The 18,116-nt window shown below is 36.2% G+C and overlaps 1 protein-coding gene and 1 pseudogene across 1 annotated transcript in view; one reads left to right on the top strand and one right to left on the bottom strand.

Annotated features, from left to right (window-relative positions):
• LOC148213757 (uncharacterized) overlaps positions 1-18,116 on the top strand; it is a 261,467-nt pseudogene that overhangs the window by 12,658 nt on the left and 230,693 nt on the right.
• The window catches only part of MSH3 (mutS homolog 3), a 62,613-nt gene that overhangs the window by 7,313 nt on the left and 37,184 nt on the right, over positions 1-18,116 (bottom strand). The window contains exons 13-20 of the mRNA XM_088130426.1: positions 16,750-16,882; positions 16,040-16,227; positions 15,139-15,307; positions 11,899-11,963; positions 3,906-4,022; positions 2,796-2,903; positions 2,429-2,543; positions 1,412-1,569 (exon numbers count right to left, since the gene is read on the bottom strand). Of these exons, the coding sequence (XP_087986552.1) occupies positions 1,412-1,569; positions 2,429-2,543; positions 2,796-2,903; positions 3,906-4,022; positions 11,899-11,963; positions 15,139-15,307; positions 16,040-16,227; positions 16,750-16,882 (1,053 nt within the window). The remainder of the gene's footprint in view (positions 1-1,411; positions 1,570-2,428; positions 2,544-2,795; positions 2,904-3,905; positions 4,023-11,898; positions 11,964-15,138; positions 15,308-16,039; positions 16,228-16,749; positions 16,883-18,116) is intronic.

Below are 18,116 nucleotides of genomic sequence, written 5' to 3'. Positions count from 1 at the left end.
TCATTAGTACACATCAAATTTAACCTGATTGAAAATTAGAAATTAAAATATTTCAAAGCTAACAAAATACATTCCTACAATATAAAGCATTTTAAGACTCAAAAGATCTAAATCTTGCTAAATTCAATAAACAAATTGAAACCAAAATGATACGTATGTATGTTCTACAGATAGTCCTCGCTTAGCAGTAGTGGGGACCAGAATTTCCATCACTAAGCAATGCAATCGTGAAGTGTGACATCATGTGACTGCATCACTTAATGACGGCAGTCCCAGCAAACCCTTTTGCCATTGTCAAGCAAGGATCATGGGTTGTTAAGCAAGGACCTCCTTGCAAGGAGTTGCAAGTCGCAAGCAGCTTGCAAGCAGGCCAACAGGCGGGTATGTGATTGCTGCGGCCTGGCGCAAGCAGTGGGGGTGGAGTGGCTGCTGCTGGGTAGGGGAGTGTGCACAGGTGGGCTGCCATGGGTGGGTGGGGTGCTGTGGGCATGCAGGCACCATGGAGTACCAAATCCCCAGGATCTTGTACTCTGTATCTGAGCTCCTCAGGAGAAAAAGTGGGAGCGTGAGTAACTTACAGGAGTGTCTTGCGACCTTCCCTGCCAGCTTCCCCATTGACTTTGCTTGTGAGAAGCCAGCAAGGAAGGTTGCAAATGGTGATCATGTGACCACAGGATGCTCCAACCACTGTAAATGTGAGTCGGTTGCCAAGCATCCAGATCGCAATCACGTAACCACGGGGTGCTGGGACAGCCAGAACTTTGAGGACTGGTTGTAGGACCACTCATTCAGCGCTGTTGTAACTTTGAATGGCTGCTGAACGAGTGGTTGTTAACCAAGGACTATTGTGTCTGAATATATCAAACATGTTTTTTGCATTCATTTTCTCTTTATTAAAGTTGTAATAAAGCTATGCTACTGCTGCTATAATTTTTTAAATTCTATTACATGATGTGCAACTGGGGCTGATTTTCTTCATAAAACAGCAGCATTGTTTAATTGGCTTCTATTTGAATTAGATAGCCTGTTCACAAAAGTATCCACAATGGGCATAGGGAAGTACAAGAGAAGAGATTGCTTGCTATAGTCTTAAACTGTTAATGTGAATGTTTTGTGATAATCCTAAAAAACCTCATGACATTGAAACTGAAAAATAAAAGCTGCCAAGAAACGTTTGTCATTTTACCTTCATATATATCACCCTTACATATTTTAAAATCTAAATTTTTAAACACTTGTGATAATGTTTTTATTTTAATAATTTTTTATCTTTTTATAATGCTTGTTTTTATCCACTTGTTATTTTATTTTATTGTTGTACGCCACCCAGAGTTGCTTTGCGTGAGATGGGCAGCTATATAAACATGACCAATCAATCAATCAATCAATCAATCAATCTTTGTTGTCTCACCTGGTGAATATACCATCCACAATACCAACTCTCACTTCTTCAGCTGGTACATAAGAACCAATCTGTGCCATGAGAGTAATCAAAGCAACTTGTTTTATATAAGAGCTCTTTCCACCCATGTTAGGTCCAGTAATTATCATTACTCTTTGACTATCTTCCTGGAAAAAGAAACACTATAATTAGAGCATTTTAAGACAAGGCTCATGCAAAAGTTTCAGACATGTGGTGATCATATACAAAACATCTAAACCGATTCCAATTTACTACACCAAAAATTCTAATTTAGGTGTCTTGCTAAGACTTCATTTACTTCATTTATCATCACTGCTTCACAAAACTATCTAAAATTCAAATGAAACTGTAATAGCAACTGTAATAGCTATATGACATTGTTAGAGCTGTTAAAAAAAAGCCTATGTCATCCTGGAATAAAAGAAGTGTTGCATGTAAAAAAGCATTTCTCCAAACAGGGAACAACAACATCAGAGGATTTGTTTATATGAACTGCTATCCTTTGCCTGGGTTTATGTACATACATATTCTTTGGGCATTCAAAATCTAAACATGGATGGAGGGCTTTGCAGTACTTTCTTTTATCTGTAACTTCCATGTGATTACCCAAAATGTTTGTAATGGAAGCATAATATTACAATATTCTATGTGAGAAAGATCCATAAGTAGGCTAAGTGATTTTTCTTCCTTCCTGCCATCCCACATGTCTCTAAATCTTCTCTGGAGAAACCTCAACTCTCCAGAATAGGTTTTTGGAGCATGCAGGAAAAGAAAGAGCCAACAAAGAAGTAAATGTGAGACTATGTAATTTCATGTTTCACTCTCTAAATCTATTCAACTGAAGTGTAATTACCTAAAAATCTAGGTATCTTAATGGCATATTCTGAATCTTTCATAGAACTGCTGTTTGGAGATGTAGTCCCCATATACTGTACGTAACAGCTTTCCAAACTTAAAACAATGTTATGATCTTCTGAGTATTCCAGTTCTTAAAAGCTTACTTACTGACAAGAATGTATCATTTGGAACATATTGCTCTTGCTCTCCCAGTAACACATCTATTACGGGATGTTTCCCATTTTTTATCATTATTTCTGATCCTTCATCTTTTATGACAGGTCTGAAAAACAGATGATGTTTATAGATTGAATGTGGAATAAAGGCCCTAAATAATATCTCTGCTTAACCCAACTTGAAACAAGCCAGCTCCACTGACAATAAACGTAGCTCCATCAAGCTCCATTCCACCCAGAAACCATCTGATCTGGTAGAAAGTCTCATTCATGCAAACATGGCATTCAAGAATTGGCCAGCACTTTTGTAAATCACAATGCTACCTTAAATATTCCAGTACTATTTGAAAAATGATTACCTGCAATAATCTCCTTGTTTGGCAACCTCAGCCAAGGAAAAAACACAGTCCACAGTTGCTAGATGACCCACAGCTTGAGAGAGTACATGATAATGCTCGTTAAAATGACTAGAGAGAAGAACATTGGGAAGGAAAAAAAGTGAATGAAATATTAATACAAATAAACTATAACTATCCACAATACTGCATCCATACAAGGCTTCTTACATACGTTGTCTGTTTTGAAAACATAGTTTAAGCCTAGGTATATTTACACATACACACAGAAATTATGATTGGTTTGATTGTTTATGATGAAAGACAGAGAGAGGATACAAGGGGATGGGAAATTCTGAAAAGGAAACAGTATTTTTGGCAGGGTTTGTCTGTCTATCTGTCAGTTGTTACAAAAGCTGCCTGGGTACAATGGGATTAGAAAGAAAAGATAGATGATCCATCACTACAGAGTATTATGAAAATAGTAATAAAACTGTCACTATAGAATTTTCAAATTTTATAGTAATGTGTACAGTATATAAACATATTTATATATTTTTCTGATTGTATTAATACTGTTGTATTTTTTAAACTATATTTTGTTATATTTTACCATATTTTTTAAAAAGAGGTCTCAAGGATTTTATTGTGCTGAAAAATTATGGATAGCTGATCTGGGCTTAAAAAATCCAGACAGCCATCAGAAAGTGAACTAGCCCATATGAATGCTTTCGGCTATCCAATGGCCCATGAGGGTCAAGTAAGCTGCAAAAAAAACATGATGCTGTTCTTTGCAGAATACCACCTTCCTGTGCATGTTATAAATTTAAGGAAATACTTTTAAAAGCTGAGAGAAATCATGGATCCTAGTAGGCGCCAAGAGATATATTTTGGGGCACATCTGCCAATGAGCACCACGTTACTTATCAGTAATCTAAGTCCTCAAAAAGATCAAAACTCCTCTAAAATACTAGGTCTCTGAATGTTAAATATATTCCCATTAAAAAGGCAAGGAATATTTTCAGCTGCTAAATCACACAAAATCCATTAACTTTTGATATGCCAGTTATCATTATCTATTTGTATTCTGAAATCTACTTATAACAATAACAAAAATAGAATTTGTAAACTTACTCTAAAAAACATAGCCATTCAGAATTGCAGTCAAGGACCAGCTGCTCACGTAGCTGATTTAGCTTTCTGTAATTTTCTACAATAAAAGGAGTGTGGAAACGGCTCACAAGTTTTGTGCTTGAAGAAAGAACCAAACAGGACATAAACATTATTAATCAATCAATTATGCAGCAATGCATGAAATTAGGTCAGTACCTTCTTAGGATTAGTATTTCTGAAGGTTCATTATAACATGTTTACACACACACACACACACACGTTATAATGAACCTTCAGAAATACATACACACAGAGACATATACTGTACATACATTGAGAACCAATGCAGTGTTGTAGTTAAGCAGCTGTAGGGTTGAAAGAGTGACTGTCCCAAAGTCACCCAGCTCGGCCTAAGGGATGACTAGAACCTGAGACTCCCTCCTCCTAGTCCAGCACCTTACCATAATCACTACATGCTGGTGGACCTGCATGTATGCTTCCTCTCTCTCCACAGACATGCACACACACATACACAGTGAAAGTCACAGAAATTCCAAAAGGAATTCCAAAAGAAATTCCAAATACTTTCAAGCACTTTAAAGCAGGTGTTCCTAAACTTTTTGCCATCACACCTCCCTTTAGTGTAATCTTAATGTAAACACCTGTGATGGAATGGAATTATGAAGGCCAGACTCAGGGAGAAAAACATTTTCTTTCATCTCCTGAGGCGCGAGGGAGAGATAAGAGGATGAGACTGGCACCTCCCTGAGGAATTCACAATGTTGTGGCTGGCATTACTTGGAAGCTGGGGTTTCAGTCTGGGAAGATTCTTGCTAGAGGTTGTAGCTAATAAACATTGCTGGACTGAATTTACATGGTCTCTTGGAGTTCCTTGGGCTAGGCCTGACACCAATCTTCCCAGACTCAAACCCCAGCTTCCAAGTAATGCCAGCCACAACACTGTGAATTCCTCAGGGAGGTGCCAGTCTCATCCTCTTATCTCTCCCTCGCGCCTCAGGAGATGAAAGAAAATGTTTTTCTCCCTGAGTCTGGCCTTCATAATTCCATTCCATCACAACACCTCCCCTAAAAATCCAAACACCAGTATGAACACAAATGAACAATGAAAACAATACAATGAAACTTCGGGAAAGGTGGATTTATTGTAACAATGTCACTAAAAGGTTCTTCACACCTGTCCTGGACTCTGTCTGCACCTCCACAAGGAAGGTACATCTCAGAGTTTGCAAAACCCTACTGTAAAGCAAAAACAAGACTGTACTAGTTATTATCCTGATAATACATCATGGGATCATGGAGTTGGAAGAAGTAAATTAATTAGGCCACTGAGTCCAAACCCCTGCTCAGTGTGGGAAATCCGAGTTAATGCATCCCAGACAGATGGTTGTCTAATCTCTTTTTGAACACTACTCTCTTCTTGAACACCCTTCTCAGTAACTCGTGAATTCTACTGTCACACCACTCTTAATGATAGGAAAGTTTTTCTAACATGCAGTTGGAATATACCTTCTTATAACTTAATTATTCCATGTCTTGCACTCTGGAACAATAAAAAACAAGCCCTCACTATCTTAGAACTGCAACTATACTGAATTCTATCGTATAGTGCAGTATTAATGCAACATCAGGGGTTGTGCAATATGGAATGTGAAGGTTGTGTTATATGTGTTTTATGTGTGTTATGTGTTTTATGTGTTTTATGGTTTTTATATTTTTAAAGCTGCACTGGGGTGGCATTAATTTCGTTGTACAACTTGTACAATGACAAGATTTCTATTCTATTCTATTCTATTCTGTTTAGCACCCTTTCAGGAATTTGGAGAGAGTTATCATATTCCACCCTCTTCTCAAGTTAAAGATGCCAAACTCATTATAGCTTTCTTCCCAGAACTGTAGTTTCTAGTCTATTAGATCACCTTAGTTGCCTTTCTCTGAATTCATTCCAGGTTGACTGAATCTTTTGTAAAGTGCAGAGCCAGAACTGGTTATGGGTTAGGGTTAGGGTTATGGGAAGCGGGGTCTAACTCACAGATGGGTCAATAAAACTTTTACTTCCTGGGTTCTGAAAACGATGCTTCTGGTGATGCAGCCAAAAAAAAAAAAAAAAAGGCAATAACCTGTTTTTGCAGCCACACCACATTGCTGACTTATTTGAAATAAAATTACTCTGCCATTATACACCCAGAATATCTGCCTAATGCAGAACAAATCAAGCCCTAGGCATATGTCTGCTCCTAGGCATCATTTCTAGGCCTTTTCAATCAACAGAAATGTGACCTTGAAGAAAAGGAGTCATCACATCTTCTGCCAGCTTCAGCCCTTACACTACCTCCCTTCCCCCTCTGAGTTTCAGGTATCAGGTACTGCTTTCCTCTCCTGTTTCTTGTGTTTGTGGATAGCTAGAGAGTATTTTAGTCCTCATTCCCTTTCCATTCCTTCTTCGGGGAAAGCAATGACCCTTTCCTCCTGCCTTCCCTTACCATTCAGGAGGGAAAAGAAATTTTCTTCAGCTGAAATGAATCCAGTGAAATCTCCCCACTTTAATGGCCATCTCTTCCTGACACAGGACAACAGGAAGTAATTCCTAATGCTTACAGAGTCTGCAAGCTGGCAGTTATGGACTACAAAGGAGGAAGCTGTTCTTTTTTTTTAAAGGGTAGGAGCTGTGATAGGGAGGAATGGCAGAAAAGCCCTTCCATAAGTTCTCATTAATAAATTATTTTAGGCAAGCCAACACCATATCTCATTGGATAGTAATGTTTTACAGGAATCTAAGCTCCAGTAATGAGATTGACAGTCACAAAATTGAAGCGGAGGGGGGGAGGGGGATAGGATCTGCAAGTCCTCCTTTCTAAGCACATCAGTTGAGTTCACAGTTGGGTGGGCAAGATAGTGGGAGCTCCTGCTGCAAAGTAGTGTGCAGTGGAGTAGGACTTGCATGCTGGCGAACCAGAAGTTATGTCATAGTGGTCTTGATGATTACAGTCCATTCACAAGACTACTGGAAAATGTAATGGGGAACCTAAATAAAGTTGCAGGAATCATGATTGCTGCAGGGTTGCTGTTAGTGCTCACTACGATGGATTCTGAGCCTAAGAACCAGCCATCAATAGTGTCAGCACTAACAGAGGCTTAGATAGGCTGAATAAGCAAAGCATATTTCCATGTGATAGACTTGTCAATGAAGTTGGCCACAGTGTCAGAACCTAACAGGGACTACCCTTGTATTTCCAAGCCCAGCTATGTCTGCAGAATTCCAAGGACTAAATATCAATGTGTGGTTCTGCATATCTGTGTTCCACAATTTCTAAGTGCCCCAATCTTTGAACCCCTAGGGGCTGGGGTTGACTCATTTGCTGACAGGCCAGATCACTTATGTCATCCGCTAAGTAAGTGCTTAGTCAATGCTTTGGAGGGGATATTATCTTAGCAGGACACTCCCCTGCAAGGTGGCTAATTCTCCACAATATAAGCATAGGTCTTGTGTGCACAGTTGCAACTTTTTTTCTGCAGATGGTTAAGCTTTAATAGTTCCCAAATACATGGATTCAGCTTCTAAAAGTCAGTGATGGATGGAGTGGGAAGGATGGGGCAAAAGAAAATAGTGTTTTCCTTGTTTGTTAGTATTCTGCCTCAGCTTCTTTAGTATCCCATTGATATCCAAGCAGGCCTAAATTAATACAGAAAGAATCTCTGGGGTGCTCTGGCATATGAATTGATATCATATTTTATTTGATAGTCCCTCTTTAAATTGGTCAGTTAACCCTCTTTCTTTCTAGCCTACGTCCACATTCTGAGCTAACAGCTGAAAGTCAGCAGCATACTCCTAAACCAAGCATTAGCCCTGTTGAAGGCAATGGATTTCAATTAGTGGTCACTTGCTTGACTGAATCACTGAAGTTAGGACTCAAAGATGTCCAAAATTTGCATAATTGTTCAAATCCAACCTTGGTGCTAGGAGTATGAGTAAACTTCAAACCATGAAACAAATCTTAAATCTTAATACATTTTAAAGAAATGCTTCACCCAGTATTCAGGAACTTGTTTACTGCAAAAGTTCACTGACACAATGTATCTGTATTAGTTGCTTTACTGAAGAACCCAAATCAAGTCCTATATACTGTATATCTACTCTAGCATTTAAATTCTAGGACTTTTCCTCCTTCCTTTTTTCAGTCAATGGAAATTTGGCCATTCTCTTTCTGGCCTTCAGATAGGAAGAAATCTGTTCTATGTTTATATAAAGTTTCTGTCTAGGCCAAGAAGCTGCTTTTCCAGTCTCAATCCTTACAAGTTTTGTTGTCACTGTTTTCTTTTTCTCGTCTCTCCCTCCTGTTTTTTCTCCCTTTCCAAACTTCTGTTTGCCCTCTCTGTTCACTTGGTCATCTGATTTTTGTATAATAAATTAACTTTGGTATAATTTATTTGCAGAAATATTAGGCTAATAAAATAGTTAGGACTTTATTATATTGAGTAATAGTTGGTCATTTAGTTGATTAATTACAGAATAGTAGGATCATACAGTAAGTAGGGACTTTAGAAGTCAACTAGATTCACTACAGTACTGCTGACAGGTAATCATCTAACCTCTTTTTGAAGACCTCCAATGAAGGAGAATTTGCCACTTCATCTGAAAGATCAATCAGTCAGGAATTCCTCCTGACATCTAGCCTCCACCTACTTCCTTGTAGTTTTAACCCACTGGTTCTGTCCTGATCTCTAGAGCAACAGAGAATAAGTCCATTCCCTCTACAATGTGACAACTCTTCAGATATTTGAAGACTGCCATAATATCTCCCCTTAGTCATATTTTCCGTAGTCTGCCAGCATATTTCTCCTCAGACAATATTTCTATAGGCTAAACATATTCAGATCCTTTAACAGTTCCTCACTGGGCTTGGTTTCTGGACTCCTCACTATTTTGGTAGCCCTCCTCTGAACTCATTCCAACTAATCAGTATCACTAGGCATAGTTTTCCAAGTGGGGTCTGAGCCTGAGTGAAACAATTACATCTTCCAATAAGTTTGCATAATTCTTCTGATGTTGCCCCAAATCCTTAATATCTCTAATTCCATATAAGTGATGACAGCCAATTAGGCATAATGGTTAAAGGCACTGGCTAGAAACCAGGAGACCATAAGTTTTAGTCCTATCTTAGGCAGGAAGCCAACTGGGTAACTTTCCATCAGTCACTCTCTCTCAGCCCTAGGAAGAAGGCAGTGGCAAACCATTTCCAAAAAATGTTGCCAAGAAAACTCTGTTCTCCATTTTGTTGCCAGGGTCTCCAAGGCACACAAAAAAGTGATACTTTAAAAAGTGATACCGATTGAAAAAAAATTAAAGGAACCAATATAAACCATTATATCAACCTGTCCCACCCGGTCCAGCAGAGAAGGCATGTTGCGGATCCTGTCAATGAGAGAATGTTGACTTGCGGGTCCTAGGAGGAGAGCCTTCTCTGCTGTTACCCCCACCCTATGGAATACTCTCCACCCAGAAGTAAGGCGGGCCCCTACCTTCCCAATTTTTCGGAGGGAATTGAAGATTTGGCTCTGCCAACTTGCATGGGGCGAGGAAAGATACAATCGGCCCTGGGTATGGCTGGCGCCTTGACGATGCTTCCTGAGTTTAGTAACACCTAATTAACATCAACCTCTTGGAAATAGTTGTTTATTTTTCTAATGTTTGGTTTTATAACTTTTAATGGTATTTATGTTTTTTAGTGTGTTGTAAGCCGCCCAGAGTCCCCCATTGTGGGGAGATAGGCAGGGACAAATTAAATAAATAAATAAATAAATAAATATCATATAGGAAGTCTGTTTTTTTAGCATATTTTAATTAATTAATTAATATTTATCTATTTTAATGTTTATTCTGCTTTTACTGTAAACCACCCAGAGTCACTCCACAGTGAGATGGGCAGTGACAAATTTGAAATATAAATAAATAAATTAAATAAATATAAATCAATTTAGTTGTTTTAACCACATATGAAAAGAGGACTTTTAAAATAATATCACACAGAAAAAAAGAAGTGCCAAGGCTCATCATTATATTCTCTGAACATCCATTAATTCATATTAAAGGATGTTCTTTGAACTTCCAGAAATTCAGGAATTCATAGCATGGGGAAAAAAGCCTGATTGGCAGTATGTACCTGAGGCATCAAATGAAGTGAATAACTTATTAGTACAATGCAAACTATTATAAACTATTAATCATATTACTGAAGGAGGGGGGTTACTATCAGCATTTCTCTACTAAACATTGGAACTGAACAGAATAATTTTCAAGAGAGAGGGCAATTCTTCAGAGAAAGAAAAAAAAAGATAGTAAATCTTGCCAAAACTCCTGCCCCAGAAGCTACATCATGACATGGGACCTGGGCTAAAACCAATTCTTACCAGCCCAAGACACACTGCTTCAGACTCTGATCTAGACTTAACAGTACAGTCACATCCCTCGTGAAAATGGCTATATCTAAAAGCAGAAGAACACTGAAGTGCTTGATAGCAAGGGAGAGCATCTTCAGAATTATGTCCTCTTTGAGATTAGGCCTTAAAGCCAGATCAGGTTTAATGATCAATGCTTGAATAACAGCAGAGTTTTGTAGACTGCAGGGGAGACCAAGTTAGATGAGAATCTAGTCTGATTCAGTTATACCACATAAAAGCTGAAATCCTTTGTATATTTACATGGGCCTAAATATAACAGATCTTCACTGGGCTTTCTCCAGGGAACTATTCTTAAGAACAGGCTGCACAATTGTGGAGCAAAAACTTTAATGAATGAACCAGTGGAAATTAAATGTAAATGTAGGAAATTTAGATTACAGAAATAAGATCAAGTTTAACCTAAAAGCAATTTAAGATTTAAACTGATCATACAGAACTATTAGGAGGATATCTCAATGGCAGCAAATCCTAAGTAAATGTTAACTATAGACATACCCAACTAAACTATAATAGTTGTTTAAAAAAAGTTTTGCAGAAAGGAAAATTAAGAATAGAATAAGCTGGGAATAGATTTTTCTCATGTCAGGATTAATATAAACTTGATACTACTGAATTAATAAATCAGTGCAGACATGTATACTGGTAGCATGTTTACTTTGAAATGATTTTTTCTTAAAAATACATCTTGTTCAATAAGTAGCAGTCTCTTTCAAGACAATACCTCCTTAACTTTAGTAATGCTACAAAACTGGTCACGAATGCTATTTACAGCTGTAAATATCTACAATCAGCACCTGCAAGACAAATGCAGATGGCTTGCTCCAGTTAAGGTCTGACCTGATCTCAGGAGTCTAACTGGGTCACCAATAGAATAAACAGCTCATTGGTACCAGAGGACACTTTCATTTCATTACTAATTTGACCCTATATCACGATCCTAGCCCATCTAAGTGAAAGGAAAAGAGAGAAGAACACTGAATCAGCTCATCCAATATCAATTCCATTTACAAGGAAAACCTATTATTTATTTATTTATTTGTGTGTGTGTGTGTGTGTGTGTGTGTGTGTGTGTGAGAGAGAGAGAGAGAGAGAGAGAGAGAGAGAGAGAGAAAGAAAGAGAGAGAGAAATCTGTCTTTCCATTTTAATAAAAATTAAGCTGCTATATGTGTCAGAAGTTTTTGAACTGGGAATATAGTAAGAAATTTTATTACAGAATAATCCTATGTAAGCAATTAAAAGAAGATGGGTGGCAGGAGGTACACATACCTTCCTCCTAATGTTTCTGTCGACATAATGCCTAACCTCCTAAACAGGAAGTTTGAATACTTTTGTCTGCATTTGCTAGAACAGAAGTAAAAGCTCCCTTCAAGCTTTCTGTAATAACATAAGATTAGGACTGAAATACTTATGTTTATGTATTTACTGCAGCATTTTGTAATATATGTTCTGTCATCAGAAACATCAATATATAGGCATCATTGAATTAATGAACACAATAAATGGTAATCATGTTAGGATTTATATTAAATTACATACCTGCTAACTTTAATCCAATCTAATGGTACAGAAGATACAACTGAATTTTTAACTTCAATCTGAAACTAAAACACCAAAGAATAAATTATCAAAACATTAATTTTGTTTCAGAAAACATTTTTGTAGTACTAGAATGGGCAGCACAGATATTAATTTACAAAAGCTTTGATGAGCCAGTTTTCAAGGCATTACAAAGTTCTTCATAGTTTTCAATGGTGCATTTTATGACATAACTCTGTCCCAAAAAATGTTAGTATGTATAGAGAAAAAAAAGAACAACAGAAGGAACAATCAAGTAACTATAAGATAAATATGAGTACTACTCAAAATTTCTACTACCTATCAAGGCTATAAATTTATCTCAGATAAACAACTTAAGTTAAATTATGTACCTAGCCACCAAAGCTTATACCAGTTCACAGAGCAATTTATTCAGGTTTCCAGACTCTCAAAAATACAAGGAAGAACTGGAAGGCTATTTCAGGAAGATAAACTGAAGCACTAATCCACAGAATACTCCTGGATAGTCTGTCCTAACTCATTTGCGTATCCCAAGATTGAGACGCAAATTTGGAATTTGGAACAAAGCTTCCTTTGAAAATAAAGCTTTCATTTAACCAAAATAAATACAAACATAGCCATTATGTTTATAATCCTTGAAAACCTATATAACAGTTATACCAAAAACTTGTGTACCTAATTCATAGGGATAAAAGGAGCCATTTAAGCTATCAGGTTCAATGTTCTGTGCAATACAGGAATCCAGATGAAAGCAGACTGCTCTTGTCACTGCTTGAGCATATTTACCAAAGGGAAGCTCTTCAATTCCTTAGTTAATTGGTTCCACTGTGAAACCATATGCAATGTTTGGAAGTTTTTCCTAAAATTCAACTAGAAACTGCCTTCCTGTAACTAAACAACATTGCTTTGAGACCTGAACTGTAGGATGGTCTTCAGCCTGATAACAACTTTTCTAAAGTTTAAGAAGTTTTAAAGTCTTTTAGAATGCCATCATGTTCTACAAAGTCATCATTTTTTGGGACTAAATCTACCCAGCTCCCTCAAGCTTCTGTTTGTTCTCTTTGCCATATGAATCTTTTTTGACATGGATTATCCAGAACTGGGCACAGTAGTCCTGGTGGTTATATAATACATCAAGGAATGGAACCATTACTTCCCATTATTTGAAATGGTATTTTTTATTTTTGCAGCATATAACTGTTTTTTGTCTTTTCTGCAGCTACATAATATTGCTAATTCATTTAGTCAGTCATTCAGCTCAACTACTAAAATCATTGAGTAGGCCTTCCATCCACAGGGAAGATTTATTAATATATGACTACAAAACAGCAGTTGACAATTAATGTTGTCATGCTTTACCAACCTGTACCTGTACCTTACTGTCAAAGAACAGATTAATTGGATTGCTACCCAGGGAAAAAACAGAACCCTAAGGTAAAATCTGGATGAAGCATTGTTAAAGTCAGTATGCACATATATGCTCATGGGATTCTGATGGTAAACAGGCTCATAATAAAACCATAGTTCTTGTAGCCATCATACTACTCATCAGATGTGATCTGTATTTTGAGACATACTGTATATTGCTATCACCCTCATTAACAGATGCTTTCCCAAGGTGTTAATTTATTTTCATAATGAATTATCATCAGAGTAGATAATGTAGTTAACAATAACTGAACAGAACTGACCCATATATAAATCAAGGAGAGCATTTTTGTAGTAAAAGATGAGGTGCAACCCATAACAAATTTCAGTGATGCCTCCTACATCATACTTGTGGACCTACATTAAGATTTCTATTTGTTTCTGTTTGTTTCTTATGTACATTTGTATAGAGATACTGGAAACTTTGGGTCATATAAAATTGACCTTGTATTTTCATGCTCATAAATGCTCACAATTAAATAAAGGTCCTTTTTTAAACATAAAATTATAATATAAAGGTAATGAATTGCTGTGAACTTCATGCTCCTATGCTCTCATCAACTTCCCTCTTCTTTAGCACAGTAATGAAGAGATGAAATATTTTTATATCTGTCTTTGAACAATCACAGATAATCATTATGTGTGAATACAAATTGCAATTACTCTTAAACTAGAGATGTTGGCTGGGAACCTGGGAGTTATAGGCCCAACACAACCTAGGATATGCCAAGCAGGGAAAGAGTAAGTTAATGTTATTTTTGCGCTACAACCAAAATCAGTCTGTGTGCAAGGCGTGCTTCTCATAAAAATTGTATACTCATTTAGAGATAACAAAGTATAAATCCAGGATCCAAACATTCAAACTGTGCTTTAAATACTTTTTTCTATATCTTGTGCTGTAGAACTAAAGTAGGCTTTCTTGCTTATAGAGAAACTGTCTTCTTGAAGTGTTTTAAACTGATTCAAAAATCCAGTGAAGATATCAGTGAATATATTCTAGGGTCTCAAATATGTCAATCTGTTACAAAACATTGAGACCTTAAAAAACTGGAAATATATTACTTTTGTATAGTATTTTGCAAGGATTTCAGTTCTAAATCCCATGCTTCTTTGTCAAACTTTTCATCATTTCCTTATTTTATCTCTTCTACAACTGAAATTAACCTCAAATCATTTCTCTATTACCATAATTCTAATTCCCCATAGTTAAATAGGGTTCTGGGTAAAGCTTTGTTATAATATGTCCTTTTAAATTTTTGTCCTCTTTTGTGTCCCTGCACCATAAATCAGACAATGCATAACTTTTTATAGTGCTTAGTTCTTATAATTACTGTAACTAATATTCAATCACTGGCAAAGGTGCACTTAAACAGATGTTGACACTCTCTCACATTATGATGGTTGATGCCTTCAATAAAATTGCCTCAAAGCTTTATTTTCATAACAGAATTTCTGGTACTTTGATGGAAATGGTTAATTATATTTTAAGTATCTACACATAAACTTACATACTAAATACATTTTTCTTTAAATTCTACTAGTCTTAGAACAACTCATGCCATTGGACTTCAACTCCTAATCCTGTTAGCAGGAGCCACAAGACCAATGACAAGGGATTTTGGAACTTGTACTCCAAACTACCTAAAGGGTACCAAGTTGTTTAGCTCCAGTCTACTCAGTGAAGTAAGAAACTGTTCCTGTAAAAACATGATCAGAATTACATGACTGATAAAATTCATTAAATGCTACATAGACAAAAGTAAAAGATAATGAAGTCAATATTTATATTACCTCTTGTCCTGATATTGATACATAATCCACAGAGGAGGAATTTAGCGTTCTTCGTATATCCTGAATGTGATCCTGGATTTGACAGAGTATTGTCTGAATCTCATCCTTTCTCTTCCTTATTAAAGGAAAATCATCAAGATCCTTGAATAGCTTGGTTTTGTCCCCCATTCTAAAAAAGAATCCAAATTCACTTTTAATTCAACCAAACACAGACATTTGTTTAATACTAACAAACATTAGCAAATACAGACATATAATAATAATATGATGTAGGGCACTATAGTTTAATTGTAGAAAGAAAATTTATAAAAATCCAGAATAATCATTTCTTCAAAAAAAAACCTTCTATACAGTTAGTTCGCTTGTGTATATATAAGCCAAGCTAAAGAGAGAGGGGGGGAAAAAAACAATTTTGTCTCCTTTTCAGAGATTATTGTTAAAGATCATAATCCTACACAATACTTGACCTTAGCCAAAGTCCAAGAAGTGAACTTGCCTGAACTGTACACTGGCTGTAGGAAGCAGTATGAGGTACAAGCCATTTCGTTTTTGGAAAGGCCAAAAAAAAGGAGTACAGCACCCAAGATGGACCACATTCAAACTCTAGCCAGATCAGGAAAATCTGGCACATCAGCACAAAATTAGGTTAGGCTGAGGTGATCTTAAGAACAACATACAGAATCCAGTGGGAGTATACTATTACAGTTTTTTTTTAAAAAATAGTATCTATGTTAGATTGTGTGTATGTGTGAAGGAATGGCATTACAAACAATTTGAGAAAGGTTGGGAAAGATGAAGAGAACCAAACTTTTATAATAATCACTATTTGGTTAGAAAAAAGAAGGTGCTGCATCATACTTTCATTGCACCAAATAACAAATTATATGCTTAATTTACTTACTTTGCTGCTTCTTCATTAAGCATGTTTAAATATCTTTTTGTTGAACTAAGCAATTCAGGAATTTCCAAGAGGGTCTTATGCAGCAAGGATGCCCGCACTTGAGCACGTATAGCTGGAACCAGTGCTTTGATTGCTGTTTCCAAATGAGAGAGTGTGCTTACTACCAAATAGAATTCTTGAACAGAACACTGAAAACAGAAACAATTGTCATTTAAAAAGATCAGTCCTGAGGTTACAATAGTCTTGCAAAACCTCCAGATCTAACAAATGAAGTCTTTACGATGGCATAAGAGTTTGCTGTATTTGCTGCAAGAAACCAAGTTCTAATACTCTAATAATATTTAAACAAGGGTTGCTTTATTCTTGCCCTAATTTTGGACATGCACTGAAATATACACATCCTGATTTCAACTGTTATTGTAGGCAGGGAATTAACTCAGTAATTAGATATTTAAAATTGGAGTAATTTAAATAAAGTTTTAAACTGTAACATAAGTACCATTTCAATACATAGCTTGAAATAGTCAATGAGTTTTAAGGAACCTAGTGTACTAGAGATACAAGGAAACATGGACAGGTTTTTTTTTAAGAGTTTAAATTTGACACAGCTATAAGCTAAGATATTTTCAATTATTTTCTGCCCCACAATGTATAAAACAATAGCACATTAATATAATAGGAATGTGTTTTTAAATTATCTGTAATCTTACCTTTTTATGATAAATACTACAAATTCCTCTCTCAATATCTGGAACCTTATATAAAAGAGACTTGATTTGACCAAGAACACTTGATTCTGAGAAGAGAACTTCAGACACTGCATCAAGTCGGGAATTAATTTCACTGTAAAAGAGAGTGGAATAAAATAGAGAGTAGCACTTTAATAAAATATCTTGCAGTATCTTGCATAGCTCAATATGAAATTCCACATCTTTGCCAGAAAATGTATTGGTGAAGAATGATGGCATGGCTACTTAAAGCAGTAAAACATTATTTTAAATATAAAAAAAGTTTTTAAAAATTCATAAACTTCAATATATTAGAAGATCATAAGAAACATGGTTAATCTGATAGGATTCTGATACCTATTGCTCTAAGTGCTGTAAAACAGTCATTATACTATCCTATTTTCTTATAAAACGTATCTTACCAAATGAATTGTGAGCACATTTTTTCAGTATAAGTGGATAATACTACAACATTGCCTATCATTTGTTCTCTGGATATTCATTCTTTAATACTAACACAATTTGATTTCTAAAGTTTTAGATTGCTTTACCTTATATGAAAAGTTTAAACAAAATTAACCTGTTTCAAAATGTTTTGTTATCTCTTTCACTATAAAAGAGTAACATATAGACAGTATTTGGTGAAAAGATTTAGGACTACTGAAGCAAACAAACATTAGACTTAAAAAAAAGAACTTAATAGCTTAGGTAAGAACTGTGAGCTTATTCACCTTTTTAGTTGAGAATTCAGCCTTAATTTAAATGAAATATAGTCTCTCAGATATTTTCCTACTGATTTAAATAACTTCACTGGATGCTGCAACAAAGTAGATGGCAATGTAAATATTTTTTCCCAAAGATCTGTGAAGAGCTAAACATACTTTAGCAAACTATGACATTAAGTCAGAATTCGTGTGTACAAAACAACACCCTTTTTCAGAAACAAACATCTCCCTAGGTGATTTGTATATGTATGTGTGTGTGTTTTAAGGATAATGGGGTAGGAAGATCCAGCCTCAATTTGCACGCAGTGGCACCAACTGCAGAAACTGGTCAATTTAGACACAATAATCATTCCCATTTTCTTCTAAGCAACCGGGCACACTTTCTCCTCTCTTGCCTTTTAACTCTTGAAACAATGGCAATGGTTCTGTTAAGAGTCAGATAATCAAATCTCTGTATTGGGGTCAGGGTCAGACTCTGTAGTGTACTGGCAGGAACTGTACGGCTTAGTTCTATTGTGACTCTGGTATAACAGCCTGGCTTTCTAGAATTGAGTGCGTCTGGTGCTACTGTTGGTCTTCCTTTGCTGAAAGTCCATCTGAAAGATTTGTCTTGAAGTTGTTTCT

Source organism: Python bivittatus, unplaced genomic scaffold (genome assembly GCF_059951505.1).
Source record: "Python bivittatus isolate LINGU-HERP-01145 unplaced genomic scaffold, Pbiv_v1 ctg000850_np1212, whole genome shotgun sequence".
NCBI classification, from domain to species: domain Eukaryota; kingdom Metazoa; phylum Chordata; class Lepidosauria; order Squamata; family Pythonidae; genus Python; species Python bivittatus.
The sequence above is the reverse complement of the archived record's forward strand: the minus strand, read 5'-3'. Positions and strand labels throughout refer to the sequence as shown.